General features: G+C 44.9%; 1 protein-coding gene across 1 annotated transcript in view; it reads right to left on the reverse strand.

Moving 5' to 3' along the window:
• Positions 1–542: 542 nt before the first annotated feature.
• The window catches only part of LOC130130497 (NACHT and WD repeat domain-containing protein 2), a 48,595-nt gene continuing 28,140 nt past the window's right edge, over positions 543–20,997 (reverse strand). Inside the window, exons 5-8 of the mRNA XM_056300206.1 lie at positions 16,916–17,119; positions 14,126–14,276; positions 9,215–9,804; positions 543–4,439 (exon numbers count right to left, since the gene is read on the reverse strand). Coding sequence (XP_056156181.1) covers positions 543–4,439; positions 9,215–9,804; positions 14,126–14,276; positions 16,916–17,119 — 4,842 coding nt within the window. The remainder of the gene's footprint in view (positions 4,440–9,214; positions 9,805–14,125; positions 14,277–16,915; positions 17,120–20,997) is intronic.

Raw genomic sequence — 20,997 nt, forward strand, 5'->3', positions numbered from 1 at the left:
CATAAATCTTCCTTTTTTTTGTACAGTACCTATTGATGTTGATACAAATGAAAATAGAAAAACAAACTAATGACAATAATAACAATTTTATGGCTTAATGTATACAATGTAAATTGTGTGAATGTAAAATATACAAGGAAGAGCGGTTACTTTGACTGAAATGGCTTTGGAAATGTTTGACTGTGACATCTGAATAATTACTGTTCTTCAAATGCAGAAGGACACATAATGGCAAACTAAATACCTTATACAATGAATTTTCCTCCTCATTTCAAACGCTAAAAAACTAGTTTTGTTTCTAACAGTCTTTGTGTGTAAAACAAGCTGAAACTACATCATAGGTTGAAAGTAATACATGACTTGAGTGCAGTTTTATTAGTGGTCGGCCCCGTTGAGTACCCAGAGGGCTGACATCTGCAGCTGAATCAGGTGGCTGTAAACAAGAGACAACTGCAACCCCAGAGATTCTACGCTGCCTCGCTTACCCCACTTATCCCATTTAACTCAATTCCTCCTTCTCTGACCCTCACATAGGAAGATACTTACTGCAGCAGTTCACTCTTTTTTGTTGGGGTAGTTGTCTCAGCTTCACCAGAGTCGGATACATTGATGGGGCTATCCCTGGAGAAGACCTCCGTTGACTCCCTCCATATGCAGTCGGCAATGGTCTTGAAGGAATGATTGCCGCACTTGGGTCGGACTTTCTGTGAGGCGTTGTTGACGATTTGTCGGCTGTTTGACGTGGCAATCTTAATCTTGAGGGCAGCGTCAACACGGTCCACCACTGTGTAAGTGCCAATGCTGCCATCCTCGAAGCCGATGATGATGTTTAGTGCTCGCTGGGAGAGGCAGAGATAAGTGGGTGTTTTGTAAAGTGAGCATGTGCCAATGCTCTTGCCATCGGCCAGACGCATCACAATCAGATTGGACACAACGCCGGCGTCGTCATCCTCATCACAGTTCCGGAAACAGACGTACACCAGGTAACGTCCATCTCGTGACAGTTTCTGGCGCCAGATTATGCCAGCGGCATGGACAAGCCTCAGTTTCCCACTGTGAAGGTCCAGGACGTTAATGTTTTCATCACCCTTGGAGACGATGCCTAGCTTTCCGTTGGGCGAGATCTGGAAGTCTTCTAGGTTTTTGAGGAAGTTGGTTGGCAACTGTACTCGCCTGCACACAGACTCATCTGCCACACTCCAGATGAAGACAGTCTCCGTGGATGTGATGAACACCACACAATCAGGGCAGTCAGGAATGAGCCTGAAGTTGACAATGGTAATATCATCATCACAAACAAACTTCTTGGACACACTACCTGACCACAGGCTAACAGCGAGGAGTTTGTTTTTGGTGGTCCCCACAAGGAACGTATTGGCGGTGGTGATCAGTGCATTCTGGAGGGTGACCAAAATGTTGCACACTTTATGTCCAGTAGCAAGCCTCCAGACTCTAGATGCATTCTGCTCACAGAGTGACACTACAAACTGGTCGTTGTGGGTAATTAGGAGCTGTGATATTTTCTGTCCATTGATACGAAAGATGTTTTCCCCCGTGTTAGTCTGCCAAATGTACTGACTGCACTTGTCATCTGAAGTCACCATGAGATCCCCCGAGGAGGTCAGGACGCAGTTCTCTACTAAGCCCTCATGTTTGAAGACTGTCTCAATAAAGCCAGTGCTGAAATTCCACTTGTGAACAGCCTCTGAGCCGTCCATAGTAAACACATAATCCTCTCTGCCGGTAAGCTGCAAGGCCTGGATCTTCTTTCCTGTTTTGTCAATGTTAGACATAGCGGTAATGATATCAATGTCCCAGACTGACAACACTCCACTGCTGGCAACAGAGAGGAGCATGTTGTGATGGGTGGACTTGATGAGTTTAACAATAGCCCCTGAGATCTCAATCAGGCTGGCCATACACTGTCCGCTGTCTCGCCTCCAAACAAAGATGGAAGAGGTGTTCTCCATGGAAGCTACAATGCTTTGGCCATTTTTGGAGAGAACAGCAGCCACAAAGCGCTCACTCCGTTTAGCTTTGAACTTCTCCACCATCTTCCACACCTTTGTGTCCAACACCTCGATACTTCTGGCCTTGCAGATGAGAATAGAGCGCTGGTCTTCAGATAACTCAATGCTCACCACTTCACTCTCATCCCCCCGGCAGTCATAATCCTCCATCAATCTTGGATTGGTGATCTCTTTAGTGTTCCATACTGACAAACTGCCTTCATTATCAATCATCACCATCTGGTTAATGGTGTCCAAAACGAGTATGGACTTGACAAAGCCCCCAGAAAACTCAGAAGTCACTGTTGCCAACTTGTCCCCGTTTCCCAAATGAAAGACAGATGCAGTGTTGAGATACTGACCACAGAAGGCATACATTCCATCAGGAGAGCACTGGACACAAGTGACCTCATACCAGCAATGGAACTGGTAGAGAGGCCAACCATACAGTAGGTCGATGACATTGACATCTTTGCTGGCCTCAAGCCAAGCCAGAGCATGATGGCTGGACAAGGTGAAACCATTGATGAAGGCCACGCCTCCCATAATCCCTCCTTGCTTGGACCCCTTGATTTCAACCTCAGATAGAAGGCAGGACTTGTGGTTATCATAGATGAGTAGGGTGTTTTTGGTTGTGGCCACTACCAGGTATTTTTCATCAGTGGTTAATCTGATTCCCAACACAACAGATCTAGCTGTGTCAATCTGTCTCAGCAGCTGTCTGCTCTCTACATCCCATGTACTGACAGAGCCATCTTCCAAAGCTACAAGAACAATGTTTGGAGCAAGGGTGGGCAGGATATCCACAATTTGCATGTAGCTGGAACAGAGAGGAAGCCTCTCTGGACTGTAGGTGACGTCCATGGAAGAATGCAGAGGCACAATGGAGCAGTACTTAGGCCCATCCTTGTCACACTCCAGGAGGAGGTGTCTGAGCTTGGGAAGTGAGGTAACTACTGGCAGCAACCTTTGCTGCAGCTCGGCAGACAACGACGCTGGGTTTTTCATTACTTTTACCTTAATGCTACGAAGAGTGGTGGCCAGGAACTTAAGTTCTTTCTCTTGGGAATAGCTGTAGGCTACATCAATGTCCGTCAAGGCTTTTTCGAACTGACCAATCTTGATCATTGTATACAGCCAACTGAAGTTCATAATGACCCCAAACATTAGGTCGTCGGTACGCCCACTCCTGGTAAGGTGATAAACCAGCTCTGTCATCTTCCTGTGGTTAACAAAGAAAATGTCGGGTTCTAGAAGGTTGCACTGGAACACCCAAGGCTGGTCGGGGGTCTGCCTGTCATAGGAGTACTTGTCGGAAGATGTTTCTTCGTGTGACTGTGGATGGTGGGGATTTTTGTGATGAGATATATTTAAGGAAGTAAAGTGGTTGTTATCGTAGGTGAAAATCTTCTTCCTGCCTCCTGACCATGCCCCAAGGAAGTACTCGGCTAGGAGGCTGTGCATCTGATGGACGTCTTCCTCGTTGCTGAGGTATAACTTCTGGGCAATGAGATGAAGATGTCTGTTAGCCCAGACCATCAGGGTGACATTGCGTACCTGTCGTTCCACCAGGTAACCCTCCAGTTCCTCTTTGAGCCTCGCAACTAAGTCATAAGAGATCCTCAAAGGGTTTTTAAGGTATGATGCTACAATAACATCACCAAGAACAATGTTATCCAAGGACAGAATATCTTCCAGCTCTACCTCAGTCAACCCAGCCTTGGCCATTGTGATATAGCCCAATGCTCTGAAGACAAATCTTTGGCCCAACTTGTTCTCTACAGAGTAAAAGAGCTGCTCAATGCTTTCATGCACTGTGGAGCACAGAGACCTGTCATCAACATCTTTATGAGACCTCCAGTGCACTACCTCTCTATAGATAAGGTTGACAAACATTGGTAATGTACATTTGGCAAGTGCCTCATTGACATAAATCTGCTGGCCCGAGGTGACTTTTCTCTTGACCCCCAGCAGTTGCTGCTTGAGAGTTTGACTGCAGACCTTGCGGTCCCTCTGGATTAATTCCATGTAATGTCCCTCATCATGGATGAGTTGTCGGAGCTTCTGCAAGATACCGTGTTTATTGGGCAAGGTGGACACCACAATGCGGACTGTCCTGGGAAGGTGCACTGGGAGCCACCACAGCTTGCGGGCTTCGTCAGCATCCGAGAGCTGCTCTAGGGCATCTAGCACAATAACCAGGGGCCTGTGGAACGAGGACTCTCCCAGCAGGTTGATCAGGAGCTCCCTCATCTCCTGAATTTTGTTAGGCAGAAAGTGGATCAGGCAGCGGTAGTTGATGGCGATCTGTTCGCAAATGCTCTGAAGGAGAGTGCGAAGGTCTGTGGAGAGCTGAGTGGAGCCAACGAAACGGACGATAACCACTGGATCGGTCTCGGGGCCCATCTCTTTCTGCAGCCATGAGTAGGCCTAAACAAAACAAAGAAACATGGCTGGATTAGAGTTAATAGGAATATGATGGATATCAAAGTTTTCCTTGAAGAGAGACAACAAATACTACATATACAGTATAGCACCGGATGTATCAAAATATTTTTTAGTGTTTTACATTGTTGATTTCATCCTTTTAATGACACATTGACACATACTGATGAAATACCAAATTCAATCTTCATTTCAAAATCAGTAATCATTATACCACTGTGCTGTTTTTCGTCGTCTAGAGGCTGAACTCATCACACCTGATATCTGACGGAGTCACCAGGTTTTGTAATGAATGTGTGTTTGTGCCACAGAGGAAAGATTGATGAAGAGATAGATTGCTTGTGTGTGTGTGTGTGTGTGTGTGTGTGTTTGCAGCAGCAGTCAGTCCCCTCTTGTGCTGCTGAGTGGAGTTTGTGATTGACAGTTTCTAGTCACTCCTCTCACAGATTACGCCAGCTGAAAGGAGTAACGACCCATGATTGTGTTAAGTAATTATGGCCTTCGATTAAAAAAAAAACCATGCACACAGCAAAACCATAATTATATAATCCTGTTTGAGATGCTTATTGTTGCTCTGTTTTCAGAACACCATGGAATTAAGAGGTTTGGGGTCCGTTGATGTGGAAATAGCAAAACAGTTGTTAGTGAGAATTGTTTCTAAGATAGCCGACAAAACGGATCTTAATATGATGTTAACAAGTATGGCAAGCAGTGTTTGAGTGTGTGTGTGTTGTTTATGCTTGCCTTTATGCGCACAACAGAAAATTGAAGTGGATTTGTTACAGGAGAATTCAGACAGTATGTGGAGTGATTTTAAGCACATTTCGAGTATGAAGTATGCAGCTGAGTGCAAAAGCATTTCACACTTGGAAGTAAAAGATTCTGTTTGCACAAGGTTGAAGTCAAAATGTTGTCCTGCCATAGATCTGTTTCTGTTATCAGTAATATTACAGCTAAGTTGAAGGAACCCACAGACATTTTCTTAAGTACAGTAGATGACGTTCTGCCAACACAGTCACTATCTTTGTTTTTTTTTTTTTTTCAGCATTTCCACTTCATTTGACAGTGGTAGTGGAGAGACAGGAAATGCAGGGGATGCAGCATGCAGCAAAGGGTCTGGGCTGGACTGGAACCTGATACGTGGTACGTAGTCTTAACAGGTGAGCTACCGGGGCACCCCGACATAGTCACTATCAATCTGTCCGTGATGGTGCTGTGTGCCACATGCTCCGTCCATAACGTGCATGTGTGGGTCTGGGCCTGTTTGTCCAGCAGTTCCCTCTTGGATGAAGCCAGATGTCCCCTTGTCTCACCCACCAGTTTACTAAAATATTTACTTACACTTTATGAATTTTCACCATTCCCCAAACAATAAGAATAACTCATGTAAATGAAGTGTATCGTATGCATATTATGAGGTCGTATGCATATTATGGGACACTATAGTAAGCAAGACAGCAGCGTTAGAAGTACAGTCATTTTGAGCTTAAAAACGGTTAAAAAGATATAAAAATCCTGAATCCAGGACAAGAAAGACAAAAAAATAATCCTGGGATGTAGGAAAATTAATCTTTTTTCTTTTATTAGACAAAATAAAATGCAATATTACGCTGCATGGGAGAGTCATGAAACAACATGTGAGCTCCTGGAAGCGGTTCGCAAAGCAGGAACAATGGCCACACGGGAGAGATGAGAGAGGTTTAATAACACATGTTTGGGGTTTTTTTTGTAGCTTTTTTCCCCCTTTCTTTTTTTCCCCAATTGTATCCAGCCAATTACCCCACTCTCCCGAGCCGTCCCGGTTGCTGCTCCACCCCCTCTGCTGATCTGGGGAGGGCTGCAGACTACGACATGCCTCCTCCGATACATGTGGAGTCGCCAGCTACTTCTTTTCACCTGACAGTGAGGAGTTTCACCAGGGGGATGTAGCGTGTGGGAGGATCACGCTATTCCCTCCCCTAGTTGCCCCTCCTCCCGACCAGGTGCCCCGACCGACCAGATGAGGCGCGAGTGCAGCGACCAGGACACATACCCACATCCGGCTTCCCACCCGCTGACACGGCCAATTGTGTCTGTAGGGACGCCCAACCAAGCCAGAGGTAACATGGGGATTCGAACCGCCGATCCCCGTGTTGGTAGGCAACGGAATAGACTGCCACGCTACCCGGACGCCTTACCCACAACATTCTTGAAGGTGTTAATGTTACTATTTTAATTTATTCATGAACTTTTTCCCCATCATAAAGAGACTCTATGAATGAGCTCTAGTTAATTTATCGAGGCTTCAGTCATATCATAATTTTATTCATGAATTCACAGAGGGGCTCTGCCATGATTACGTGAGGCATTCAGACGATATTTGACGCTTTTAGGGCAATTTTGATGAGCCCCTGTTTAGCTCTGTGTGTTGGATTTGTGTGTACGCTTGTGTGTACATGTGTGTGTACGTGTGTGTGTGTGTGCGCGTTTGTGTGCGTACATTCTAACTCTAAGGAATTACACCAGGTCCCATTGCTCATGTTGAAAGTACTATTGCATGGTGGAACTATCAGGATGACTTGTGAGGCAGAGAGAAAGGATTGTGAGGGGAAAAGAATGTCAACAATGCCTATTCGCCCCTCATATCACAGACGGCAACTATAACTTTCTACTTATTGCAGCCGAGTTCTTCTCCCCAAAGGCAGAAGGAGTAGAAAATAAGGTAACGGCGCAAAACACATCACAGAAGCGCCAGAACATTTGCATCTGCAAAGCATTCCTCTGATTCCAGTAGACAGTCCCAGACACTCCGGCTAACAAGATCTAATATTAACATGATGGGTTTAACGTTCCATTTCGGTCTGATGTTTCATAAACTTTGTACGTCCGCATGTCCGCAAGGAATTTGTGGGGCAAATGCCATGAATTGTCAAACGTCCATTACTCACTAAAGTAGCCCAACTATTCATCCGAAGTTAAATCGGAGCGCCTCTCTTTCAGTGCACGCCGGTGGCAGTTTCAGAAATCAGGTATATCCATCCGTTCATCCATCCATTATCCAAACCGCTTATCCTGCTCTCAGGGTCACAGGATGCTGGAGCCTATCCCAGCAGTCATTGGGCGGCAGGTGGGGAGACACCCTGGACAGGCCACCAGGCCATCACAGGGCTGACACACACATTCACGCCTAGGGACAAATTAGTACGGCTGATTCACCTGATCTGCATGTCTTTGGACTGTGGGAGGAAACCGGAGCACTTGGAGGAAACCCACGCAGACACGGGGAGAACATGCAAACTCCACACAGAGGGCGACCTGGGACGACCCCCCAAGGTTGGACTACCCTGGGGCTCGAACCCAGGACCTTCTTGCTGTGAGGTGACTGTGCTAACCACTGCGCCACCGTGCAGCCTTAAATCAGGTATAAACGGCACAAAATCCTTGATCTTTATTTGCCTGATTTTCTGCATCCGGCGACAACGTTAGCAGTCACTCTGCATAGCCAAACCAGTCACACTGCCGATGGTCTTTTGGCTTCCCTCCCAAACAAGATTCTTTTCAAAGTGGTGATATTATTTGAGAAGTAGATGTTGCAAAATCCCTCCAAAACCCTGAATTGGATTAAGTTGGCATGGATAATAGATAAACGGATGGATGGATGGATGGATGGATAGATGGGTGGGTGGATGGATGTTGCAAACTGTTTTTTTCCCAAATTTTCCTGGACTTCCCTACAGTTATTGAGTACAAAGTGGCTCCACAGTGGCCATCCTAATCATTTCCCTTTCTCCAATTCTGTTTTGGTCTGCCCTTTATAGTCATTGTGCTGTAATATAGTGAATATAGCACAGCGAGAAGGAGTGTGAATCAGGCTTCCTTACTGAACGAGTTTCTGTAGAAAAGCCCTGTTTCTAACAAGAAGGTAATGCCCTGACGTGTGTAATGGAGGGTGGATAGGAAGCGTCGCACCGTTGGCCTCTGCTGTGGGATCCGGGCTGCACTGTGATGCTTATTTAGCCATGCAACCGGATGGCACACACAAGGTAGACCAGTTCGGAAAGCGAGATTACAAACCCACTCATGTCGGGACGCACAGCTGTTAAAATTACAAATCCATGCGTGAATACTGTACAAAGTCGTATGCAGATGTTCAGACACGACCATATGTGCTGGAAAAAAATATGTCTGCACACACATATACATGAAAGAACAAAAGAAGGATGTATCGTAATATTCAGATGCTCACACACAATCATACAACCATGAGAAACACAAAAAACAAAAGTAGAAATGTAAAGCCACATGTATATGTTTGCGCACACAAGCACACATCCACACACACTTTCAACGCATGCATGAGCTGCCATGAAATTAGAGACGTGTGCATGGAGCTGGACTAACTTGGCAAACCCACAGATGGTCATGCAGACATCTGATGAGAAGAGATGAACAGTTGCACGCCCCCACACGCTTGGTTGTATGAAGACGGACACATGCTCAGATCAGACAGACAGATGCACACAAGCGTGAACACAGACAGGAAGCGCAAACAAGGAAGAGAACGGGAGAGATGGGCAGGGATCACTAATTAACAAAGACAAAATGGAATACTGATCTCTCAAAATTTTCGCATTCCCGACACACAAAATGCACACAGAGATACACACCCCACACCCATACACATGCACATATAATTCCTCGGTTAGGATTTAGTCACTCAGTGGCGGCAAAGTTCCACCTTACCTCAAATTTACACGCACCTCGACATTTCCACATCTCACCTGTTTGGCTACCTCAGCCAGCAGCAATGTCTTTCCAGTGCACGGTCCTCCATACACCACTAGGGGGCTCATCCTGCTACCCTTGGATGGCAGTAGGTACTCCTGCACGTAATCCAACGACTCGCTCTTGTACTCGTAGAACGACGCGTAGGTCTTGCACAAGGAGAGGTGCTGCAGAATCTCATCGTAAAGCGGGTCTGTCTCCGTGTCGAAGTTTTGCTGCACCGTAGCTTGGATGATATCCACCATGTCCTCGTAGAACTGTTTGCACAGACCTTCCACGTAGTGGCTCTCTACTTCCTGAGAGTAGCCCGACTTCATGTCACAGTGAGTGACCGAGGAGTAGACGCGTAGGTTGGAGGCGGCCACAACTGTGGGGATGAATTCATCCCGTACCTTCAGAAGACGTTCGTAGGATTCCTGGTTGCGCATGATACGGTCGGCACTAACCACAATGTCCATGTAGCGGGCCATCTCAGGGAGCTTAGCAAAGCGGTCAAAGTTGGAGATCTTGCGGATGTAGCAAACACATTTCTTGAGAAAGGCGGGTGTTTGTTTTCCCAAGGCGAAGTCTAGCTCATCCTCCAAGGCTGTAATGAGAGATAAAGTCATATAGCGTGGTCATTTTTTTATTCAAAAATGGTTAGTCTAAAAGTCTCCTGAAGTTTTCTACCAACATGTAATAATCTGAAAACTTTAGAACATCTCATGAAGCTTAGATTCAGTGTCTCCCCTGCCATAACTATCAACAGTGAAATGTCCATCCATCCATTATCCAAACTGCTTATCCTACTCTCAGGGTCACGGGGATGCTGGAGCCTATCCCAGCAGTTATTGGGCAGCAGGCAGGGAGACACCCTGGACAAGCCGCCAGACCATCAAAGGGCCGACACACACTCACACACACACATTCACACCTAGGGACAATGTAGTACGGCCGATACACCTGACCTACATGTCTTTGGGCTGTGGGAGGAAACCGGAGCCCCCGGAAGAAACCCACGCAGACACGGGGAGAACATGCAAACTCCACACTGAGGAAGACCCGGGATGACCCCCAAGGTTGGACTACCCCGGGGCTCGAACCCAGAACCTTCTTGCTGTGATGCGACCGTGCTAACCGCTGTGCCGCCAAATTCAGTTTTTGTTTTCCATAAAGACTTATTCACATTCCACACAGTTGAAAGCTCCAACAAGTTTAAAAGTTAATCATCGCAGGAACTGGGTAATGGTTTTATCATACAGAGTGCTTTTTTTTTTTTAAAGAACATAATTATCACAGTGAAACTGACTACTTGCAAGCATGCTGTAACAGAAGGCTGCATGAAATTTAACGCTAGCCTTGGAATAATGAGAAAACAGTAAAGGAAGGAAGCTAGGCACCCCCCCCCCCAAAAAAAATCAACAACACACCTACCCCTCACTGCCCCGGCCCACTAACAGAACGTTTCTAGAGGAAACAGATTAGTTCATGTATTTTTGGTGAAAAAAAAAAATCTCTCCTCTAACCAGCTTCCAGCCAATGCTGGATGATGTTGTACAAGTTCCAGACAGAACATGTACAAGTGTCAGACACAACATGTACAAGTTTCAGACATAACATGTACAAGTTTCAGACATAACATGTACAAGTTTCAGACATAACATGTACAAGTTCCAGACCTAACATGTACAAGTTCCAGACATAACGTGTACAAGTTCCAGACATGTCCTCAGCCAGAGGCGGGATTTTAGTGTCTTGTAGCAGCAGAACTGAACAGATTTTGAGAGTCTTTAGCCTGCAGTTAGATGGATTCCCCTTGAGCCATGTTTAAGAAGAGACAAAATTGATACAATCACTTAAGCCCATATTGCTGAACTTTATCACAGGGCCCTCGAAAGAGCCAGCTCTACTGAATTTCTGCCAGCATCTCTTGACTAATATTGCTCACATGGTAGCCGGCTAATGAGGGGGAAAGGCAGAGAAAAGTACGGTGGGGGGGGGGGGGAGTGGGAAGCTGCAGCATAACAGTAACTTCCTCTGTAGCCAGGCTCCGTTTGAAGCCCACAGTGTTCAATTAACTTGCACACCACCTGCAGTATCATTATTTAAAGACCTGCTTCACTTTGAAGAAAAAGAGAATGAACCTTGAATGGGATTTGGTTGAATTACTTAGCTTGGTTATTTATGACTGCAATTTTAAAAAGGCTAGAGGTTGCTTCTTTGTGTTGACTCAAAGGCCTGGCTTATAAAAAAAAAGTATGGATTTAGTCCGAGGATCCGAGGATACTCGACCTGCTGATGATGATGATGATGATGGATTCTGTATGGTCCTACATTTTACTCTTGGCAATGGTGCAGATGAAGACGAGACAAGGTTAAAAAGTGTGATAAATCGCCGCTAAGGTGTTTAAATTCATAGCTGAAGATAAATGTTCACAATAATAGAGCCTTATCTTTTATAAAGTTCAATGCTGCTTGAGAAAGAGCAAACGTCGTTCTCATTTCTTTTTAAAATGTGATGAAATTCGGGGCGTCCGGGTAGCATAGCGGCCTATTCTGTTGCCTACCAACACGGGAATCGCCAGTTCGAATCCTCGTGTTACCTCCAGCTTGGTCGGATGTCCCTACAGACACAATTGGCCGTGTCTGTGGGTGGGAAGCAGGATGTGGGTTTGTGTCCTGGTTGCTGCACTAGCGCCTCCTCTGGTCGGCCGGGGCACCTGTTCAGGGGGAGGGGGGAACTGGGGGAAATAGCGTGATCCTCCCATGTGCTTCTTCTTCCTGGTGAAACTCCTCACTGTCAGGTGAAAAGTAGCGGCTGGCGACTCCACATGTATCGGAGGAGGCATGTGGTAGTCTGCAGCCCTCCCCGGCTCGGCAGAGGCGGTGGAGCAGTGACCGGGAAGGCTCGGAAAATAGAGTAATTGGCCAAGTACAATTGGAAGAAAAAGGGGAAAAATGTGATGAAATTCAACAGCATATATCCATGGATGAGTGAAGTGTCTGATGGCTGTCTAGACAGCCAAACTCATTGACCAAACTTAATATGCCAGCGCCCACAGCTATAGTGATAGCGCCGTGGGCAGAAATTGACCTTGATAACACATGGTTGAGGTCGTTGTACAAGTGCCTCAAAAACAACAACAACTTGCAATTGAAAATCCAGAGCAGTAGTTTGAAATCAGATCAGCAATGGCTGGGTGATCTCCATGGACTGTTTTGCTCTAATTGGAAGTCATTTGAGCACTTTGGGGCAGAAACACTTCACGTGGCGAGCTCAAACAGTGGGAAAAGGATTACTGAATTGCAAAAGAGTTGTACTTTTTGTCGCGCTTTTGTTTTTTTCAGCGCTTTTAATGTGCGGCGAGAGAGCTAAGGAGAGCAGAACTGCTGCTTAGTTGGGCTTTGATGGCTGCTCCTCCTCTGCACTATTCCCCATCTTCGAAGCCACCAAACTCGGTGGGAGAACTCCGAGTCACTTCTAAGGCGGAAAAATAATGAAGGTGTCATGAGACGGCGTCTGCAGTTCACTGGTGAGCATCGTAGAAACAAATGATCCGCAGTGAAAAAACACCACACTTATGTCATTACTGAATATTTACCCTCGTATATTTACCCTAGTATCCATCCTTAGATGCCGTAGAGGAAGTTTCCGCAAACAAAATAATGACGTACTCAATTTGTAGAGCTTTAATTAAAGTAGTAGTGCCCTTGAAATTATTATTACTTTTATTATTCTGCTTACACTTCAAAAAGAGAAAAGTAAATACCCCAACAGTGGATTTTGTTAATGCAAACATTTCAAGCAGGTTGAAAATCATGCAAATACTGACTCGGTAAAAGTAGGAATTTTTTTTGTGGTTTTGGCAAAAATAGTTGGCAGCTGATATTTTCCTTTTATAGATTTTATGCAAAGACTCTTAGTTGAAATTGTGTAAGTAAGAATAAGCAAAATAGTTGAGCTTGAAATGCAGTATGACTGATATGTTGGCAGCTGATTTTATATGTGTCCCAGTAATAAGTCAAAAACAAATTCAGAGCAAAGAAATTCAGTTTAGATTGCAGACCACTTGTTTTCACTGCCACCCAGTGAGTTGAAAGACACACTTCTGTACATTTTCTGCCTTAGTACCTTAGTTGTAAAGCAGTTGTAATCTCAGATCTGATTTTTGGCATATCCAGATGAGAATCGGATTGCATTTATCCAGTCTAGACAGCAAAAAAAAAAACAAAAAAACAAAAAAAAAACAAAGAAACTGATTTTCGCAAACTGGATTTAAACCATATCCATTGATGCTTTGAAATGCGATTCAAATCGAATTTCTCAATGTGTGTCAGCCTGCAGGTCAGGTGAATCGGCCGTACTAAAATTGTCCCTAGGTGTGAATGTGAGTGTGTGTCGGCCCTGTGATGTTCTGGCGGCCTGTCCAGGGTGTCTCCCTTCCTGCCACCCAGTGACTGCTGGGATAGGCTCCAGCATCCCTGCGACCCCAAGAGCAGGATAAGCGGTCTGGATAATGGATGGATGGATGTCTCAGCCTGGCCGCTCTCATTGGATTTAAAACTGTTCTTTTTATCACTTGCATTGCAACACATAACGCTGACGTCACATGACAAGATTGAAGAAATGGAGAAAGGAAATCAACACATATCAACGTGTACATATCAGCCTCCTGTGTTGCTGATGCTGTCTGGTGAGGTTAACGTATGTGCAAACGCATACATCTCTACCGAAGCAACCACTGCAGAAAGGCTGTCGATACCTGGGCACACAAATCCAGCCTGATCACTTGCAAATAACCGATGTGGACCGTCAGTCCCAAAGATGGGATATGAGAAACAAATCAGGTTTTCCTGCAGTTGAAACGCAGCAATAAAGGATCTGACGTGAAAACAAACAAAAATGAAAGTGTAAAAATGGAGCTCACCAGAGCAAAGGAATTTTTTAGCCTGAGCGCTCTTCATGGTCCCCTTCTCTTGGAGCTGCAGCACGGCGGTACGGAAGATCCTCTTGATCTCCTCTGACACATTCCTCCAGGCCTTGTCATTCTTGGTCTTGGCAGCACTACTTGACTCCATCTGAGGAGGAGGACAGAAACAGGGAGAGGTGAGTTCTGCCTTTTAGCGGGATTCAGAGGAGGAAACCCTCTACGCTGTGAATATCTTGTCAGGTTTAGAGTGGAGAAGGTCCCGGTATCGTGAGGACTGAGCAATATTTCAATATTATCACTGATCGACTCTCAGTGGTATTCTGTCGAGTGAAATTTGCATATTGTCATATTGTGATACACAGTTTTGTCATCGAAATTTATGATAAACAGAATCTGTGACCTAAAATTTCTCACAAAATGATGTCGGAAATATTTGAGGTAGTATTATTTGAAAACTAGTTTTGGTTTGACGTTATACTTTAAATTACCAAACAGTTCAATATGATGAACCTCAGCTGGATTCTTAAATGTGGTATTTTTGCATATGTAAGCAGATATCATGATACATATTGATATTGTGTAAAAGTCCATGTGATTATCGTCACAATAACATTTTTCATATTGCCCAGGACTAGTTATTGTCATTATCTTCAGAGCAGTTTCAGTGTAAAGGCAAAATGATGGTGTTTGTGAGCCACAGTTTTGAGGTTAAATTAAGCTTTATGTCTATTGTTGACAACTAATAATAATAATAATTAATGTTATTTTTTAGCACCTTTCATAAAGGAAGTGACGCTCAAAGTGCTTTATCTTGGAAACAAGCAGACAAATTAAAACAATCACAAGCACAACAAAAAATAAAACAATGACAAGACAGTCTAAAGGTATTTTACAATCAACAACGGAATGAAAATTAAAAACAATTTAAGAGCGTATACGTTAATAGAGGTGAGAAGAGATGAATGTGAAAATTAATGAAATTAATATAATAACTTCTGAAGCATTGCCACCGCCGCACATAAATATGCCTTTTGCTTAATTGAGATAAGCTAATTAAGAAGTATATTTATTGATTCATGAAACTTGTAACGAAGAAAATATTGAAGAGAGAAACACCTTAATTTTGCCAGGAGGAGAGTTTAAGATTTGGATGTTTGCTGGGTATATTTCCCAGCATAAAAATTGCATTTGAGAAATAACTGTATGAATATGTCATTGGCAGTTTACGGTGGAAGTGAAGTGAAACGGCAGGATTAGCCCACAACGTTTACGAAAACTCAGGCGGATATTTTATTAGGTCCGTAAAGTTCCTGACAGGATAAGAAGCTGAGGCTCCAGCAGGTAGCAAGTTTCATTTAAAGGTAACTGTGCTGACAGAAATGTTATTAAATGACTTTTACTGGGTCATTCACAAGCAAAGTAAAAGCAATTTTTGTGAATGTGAACCCAAGGACACTCATTTAAAAAGGGTTCAAGAGCCGGCCCTGCCAAAACAAAGTCTTTAACAAACTCCGACCAACACTTGGTGGCTTTGCCTTTATACGTGTGATGTGAAGTTTCCTGGTTTTCCACAGAGTTTCTCAAGGACAATTACATTTAGAAACCACAAAGATCAAGAACACCACTCGATTCAGTGCCCTTACTCCTAAGCCCCTGGCTATTGCATAAAAGTACTCATGTAAAGAATGGTCGCTGATTTCCCAATGTGGCTGAGCTGCTGCGTCAGGACCTTGACTTCGTGGTACCCATCAGGCATGAGAACAAAACAAAGTAAGTTATAGCGAAGCTAAAACCTGATCTTCCTCAAGATGCACTTCATTATCTGGGTTTCGTGTCTGACATCACACTGATATTGCTTAGCTAGCTAATTAATGAGCACCCAGAATACTAAACAGTCTTCTGTGTGTTTCATAAAAGGCTGCTGAAGTTGAGTGGGAACGTGTCTGAGTGACGTCACCGGTGATCACAATCTGTGAATGTGAAAACTACAGCACTTACTTCCTGGTTTGCCACTATGGACTGCATCGAAATAGGCTATATGGCTATATTGTGTAAGAAAATGTAAATAATAACCCTGCATACAGTTGTTGTACTGAGAATAGAATAGAATAGAACTTTATTTGTCATTGTTACAAGTACAATGAAATTTGAAAGTGCAGTTGTTGTCAGTGCAAAGATCAGAGTGCCACCAAATACCATATAAAGACGTTGATTCATGAGTTTGCAGACCCTTTTCCACAGGGTTTTGGTGGTGTTTCAGAGACAAACTGAAGACTACTGAGTGTTTTGGCTACTGATGGAGTGTTATCCCTACAACACCTACATAGAGATGATTTTCAAAACCATGATTGTTTCCCTTTAAGCGTGACAGCTTTGGCTTTGTGACCATTCAGAAGCATTGGCGTTTGCTAGGGTAGCCAGTTGAAGTGGGGGAGAGTGATTCTGGGTGGAAGTTAGCCAGAGGTAGCTATATTTTGGAAACATACTGCAAAAGAATCCTGTCCATCACTTCTGCGTGAAGAACTTTGTAAGTGTGATGATTGACAGCAACAAGTGGCCAGTGGAGATGCTGGCTTGCAAATAACTCTCTTGACTGGCTGATAAGGAGCGGGATCAGAGAAGATTTTCTGTCTCCGTTTAGAAACCCTTGGGCGTTCACAGAGACTGGATTGATTTCTCGGTGCATCTACTCACTTGATAGCTGTCGGGATGTTGAAAGCGTTTGACCAAACGTTATAAAAAGTGTTCTAAACCAAAATCGCTGATAGCAACTTTAGTGGGACTTACAGAGTTCTGGTAGTTCTTAAGCATCTGGGCTTTGGGTTTGAGGTAGTATGCGGGTGGCACCGAGTTCTCATCCCTGCAATACCACTCCTCCAGGATGTGCGTGTCCAACCCTGCCTCCACTGCCGCGTCCAGGATCATCTCAAACTCCGCCGAGTCCACCTCCCCCGGCACGCGGATACTGCCGTATTTCTCTCCGACAAGACCCTAAGAGGGAGGAAGGGGAAAGATAGCGGGACAGCAAGGAAACCAGAGAGAAGAAGAGCATGGTTAGCGTTATTGCTGTATTGATAGACAGATAGATGGACAGCATAGGAAGTTTCTCTAGGATAACACCAGAAACAGCGTTTCACAACAAAAAGAACAAATGTCACAAATATCTCTTTTAATATCGGGGCTTCACCAAAAATGTTTTTCATACCATGGTGTGTGTTGAGAATGGCAGCAGTGGTTGACTGTTAGCAGCACATTTATGTAAGTGACTGCTAAATAAGCTGTATGTCTGTGAACGTCTCTAACATGGGCAAGACTCAGGTGAACCCAAATAGTGGCCTTCTCCCATTTGAGTAATGATTGCCTAGAGGCATTGAGAGGGACGTTCAAGGACAAGTGTTAACACAAACTATGCAACACACAAACTCGCACACACACACACACACATTGATAATTACTTAATTTTCAGTTCATTCTTTTCAGTACTCCAGCTCCTCTTGGTATATGGTGTGAGTGAGTGAATGGGACACTGGGAGGTCAGGTACTTAGACATTAACATTTGCAGCGCAGTGAGTGGATTATTTATGATGTGGGCAGCTTTTCAAAGCGTATAGGGAGTGAGGAGATCAGGTATTTACATTAAAGTATTGGGAATACTTTAAAAATGAAACAATTTTGGGGGGTGTCCGGGTGGCATGGCGGTCTATTCCGTTGCTTACCAACACGGGGATCGCTGGTTCGAATCCCCGTGTTGCCTCCGGCTTGGTCGGGCGTCCCTACGGACACAATCGGCCGTGTCTGTGAGTGGGAAGCCGGATGTGGGTATGTGTCCTGGTCGCTGCGCTTGCGCTTCCTCTGGTCGGTCGGGGCGCCTGTTTAGGAGGGGGGGGGGTAGCGTGATCCTCCCACACGTTACGTCCCCCTGGTGAAACTCCTCATTATCAGGTGAAAAGAAGTGGCTGGCAACTCCACATGTATCGGAGGAGGCATGTGGTAGTCTGCAGCCCTCCCTGGATCGGCAGAGAGGGTGGAGCAGCAACCGGGTTGACTCGGAAGAGTGGGGTAATTGGCTGGATACAATTGGGGAGAACCCCCCCAAAAAAAGTCACCCAACATAAAACATGGTTGAATGTAAGCATCTTGTAAATCCAGGTAGTTAGTGATGTTGTAGTATCTGTTGGTAAAGGTATTCCTGCACGCTCATATTTGCTTGTTAACTGCCACAACTTTGCTTCTTCTTCTTCGACCTCTTCACTACTTTCTTCTTCTGCATTTGGCTGCCATGTTGAAGATGTAAAACACTTTGTGGCATATATTAACAATTAAAAGGATTCGGATATTTGTAAATTAGTTATTATCTTAAATACACCAGTGATGGAAAGTATAAAAAAAATGTTTGTTTTCATGTACATATTTGTAGATTTTAGAGGATTGTAGATTTTAAAGGATTAGCATAGATCAGTTGAACAAAAAAATAGATATAAAGGAAATTTTGCAAGACGGGAATATTTTAGCTCAGCATATACTGTGTGCCATAGTTAATACCACTCTCATAATTACCATCATCATAATTATCCTAAGCATCACCAACGTTTTCATCATGTTCAGCATTACTGTAATCATCATCATCGTCTTCATCAGTCATCCTCAGCATTAGCGCTACCAACATTTTTACCATGGCCATCAAGTTCATTATCATCATGATCACATTCACTGCCAATCTCCCTCGTCAGAGGAGGGAACAATCAACACAGCGGCTCGGTTATTAGGCGTCATCAAATGAAATATTGGCCTTTTCATCCCAAACATTACACCCCCCCCCATATCACATGCCTGAGATCCAGCGGGTCCCTGCTCTCCCTCCTAGCCACTGTGCGCAATACGCTTTTGAGTGACAGCCAATTCAATGCCATCAGAAACGATCGGGGGCAATTACTATATCCCACACTGCTTGATGTGCACAGTCATGAACATTTGAGGACAATGGGGGGGGGGGTCTTCAGGAAGCTTTACTAAACGGTTGGCTGATCTTTACACCCTGCATCTCTTTCACCAAGGCACAGGCGAGAGAGAGAGAGAGAGAATAAAGAGAGAGACGGAGAGAGAGCTGGACTAGCTAGATGACCCTTCGCTCCATCAAACAGGAACACCGTATCGGTGTGCTCGCGGCACTGATGCTTGAAAGCATCTCCATGTTGGACTCATTGTTTCCTTGGCATTCACAGCAGGAACAGATGCAGAGAACAAGCAGAATCAGAAGAGAGCATGTGGTGTGGTCCGTATGGCGGTTAGCTCTCAGAAAAGCCCCCCCCCCACACACACACACACCACCACCACCACCACCACCACCACCACCACCACCGTGATTGAGTCAATACAGTTAGATGTGAAGTGTCTCATCTCTGCTGTGAGAAACACATAGCGTGGCATAACGTTCATTATTCTGAATTTTTGGGAGGATTAAGGGTGTAAAAGTGATGCAGGTTCGTCAGCCAAGCAATTTAGTAACCTACTGCACTCTTTAAAATTACAGTAACTTCCAACAGTCGTTTGTTTTTTGCAACAATTTTGTATTAAAAAAAATCTAATATTTATCCATTGCAACTTATTTTAATTTAAGAAAAATTCTGGCAAAAGCCAAAGCAGCTGAATAAATAACTTTTTTTAATTCAATTTAAAAAAAAAAATTTTTTACCGTGGAATATTGCCTGTTAGTGTTGACTGAAAAAAAAACAAATTACACAGGAATAGCTGCAACAATGTGGAAATGGAAGCAAGAAAAATAAGCAAAAGAAGAAAAGAGTGGGTGGAAAACCCTATATAGGAGCCATTTTGACTCCAGTAGAGGTTTGGAGAGGAAGAGGGGCTGGGAGACCAGATTTGACCGGTACCAATCAAAACACTGTACGAGAGGGGGCGTCTGGGTGGCGTGGCGGTCTATTCCGTCGCCTACCAACACGGGGATCGCTGGTTCGAATCCCCGTGTTAACCCCGGCTTGGCCGGGGGTCCCTACAGACACAATCGGCTGTGTCTGCGGGTGGGAGGGAAGCCGGATGTGGGTATGTGTCCAGGGGCCTCTTGTATCAATTGTCACTATTTTTAGCCCTCAAGATGTCTGACAGACAGCAGCAAAGCATGATGGTTATTTATAGTTCCTTCCTCCTAACATCTATTGTTTATCTCTTGCAACGAGCAATCACCCAGGTCTGCGAGGACATCAGTGTTAGCCAATCGGCGTCTAAATTCAGGAGTTAGCCAGGTTCTACACTGGTCTCTGAGACAAACTTCAGGGCTAAAAAATCCAGTGGGTGTGTACGCACAAATTTGCCCATAGCAACGATTGATACATGAGGCCCCTGGTCACTGCAGTAGCACCTCCTCTGGTCGGTCAGGGCGCCTGTTCAGGGTGGGGGGTGACTGGGGGAATAGCGTGATCCTCCCACGCACACCCCTGGTGAAACTCCTCACTGTCAGGTGAAAAGGAGCGGCTGGCGACTCCACATTTATCGGAGGAGGCATGTGGTAGTCTGCAGCCCTCCCCGGATCGATAGAGGGGGTGGAGCAGCGACCGGGCCGGCTCGGAAGAGTGGGAAAATTGGCCGGATACAATTGGGGAGGAAAAAAAAAAAGGGGGGGGGGGACAAACAAAACACAACACTATATGAGATTCTCACATCTGTTAGGCCAGACTAGCTCCTCTTCCTGCCGTTTGGTTTCCTGTGATGTCACCCTCCGTGATAGCTTTCCCTGCTCGGGTAATCGGCCTCGGTGGACTCGGTGGACGCCTTGTTGATATTTCGGAAGGCACATGTATGCAAAGCTGCAAGCCTTTGTCCGGTCCCCCAGAAACCCCTTCCCTGCACCACTTCAC

This window comes from Lampris incognitus, chromosome 20 (genome assembly GCF_029633865.1).
Source record: "Lampris incognitus isolate fLamInc1 chromosome 20, fLamInc1.hap2, whole genome shotgun sequence".
Lineage (NCBI taxonomy): Eukaryota > Metazoa > Chordata > Actinopteri > Lampriformes > Lampridae > Lampris > Lampris incognitus.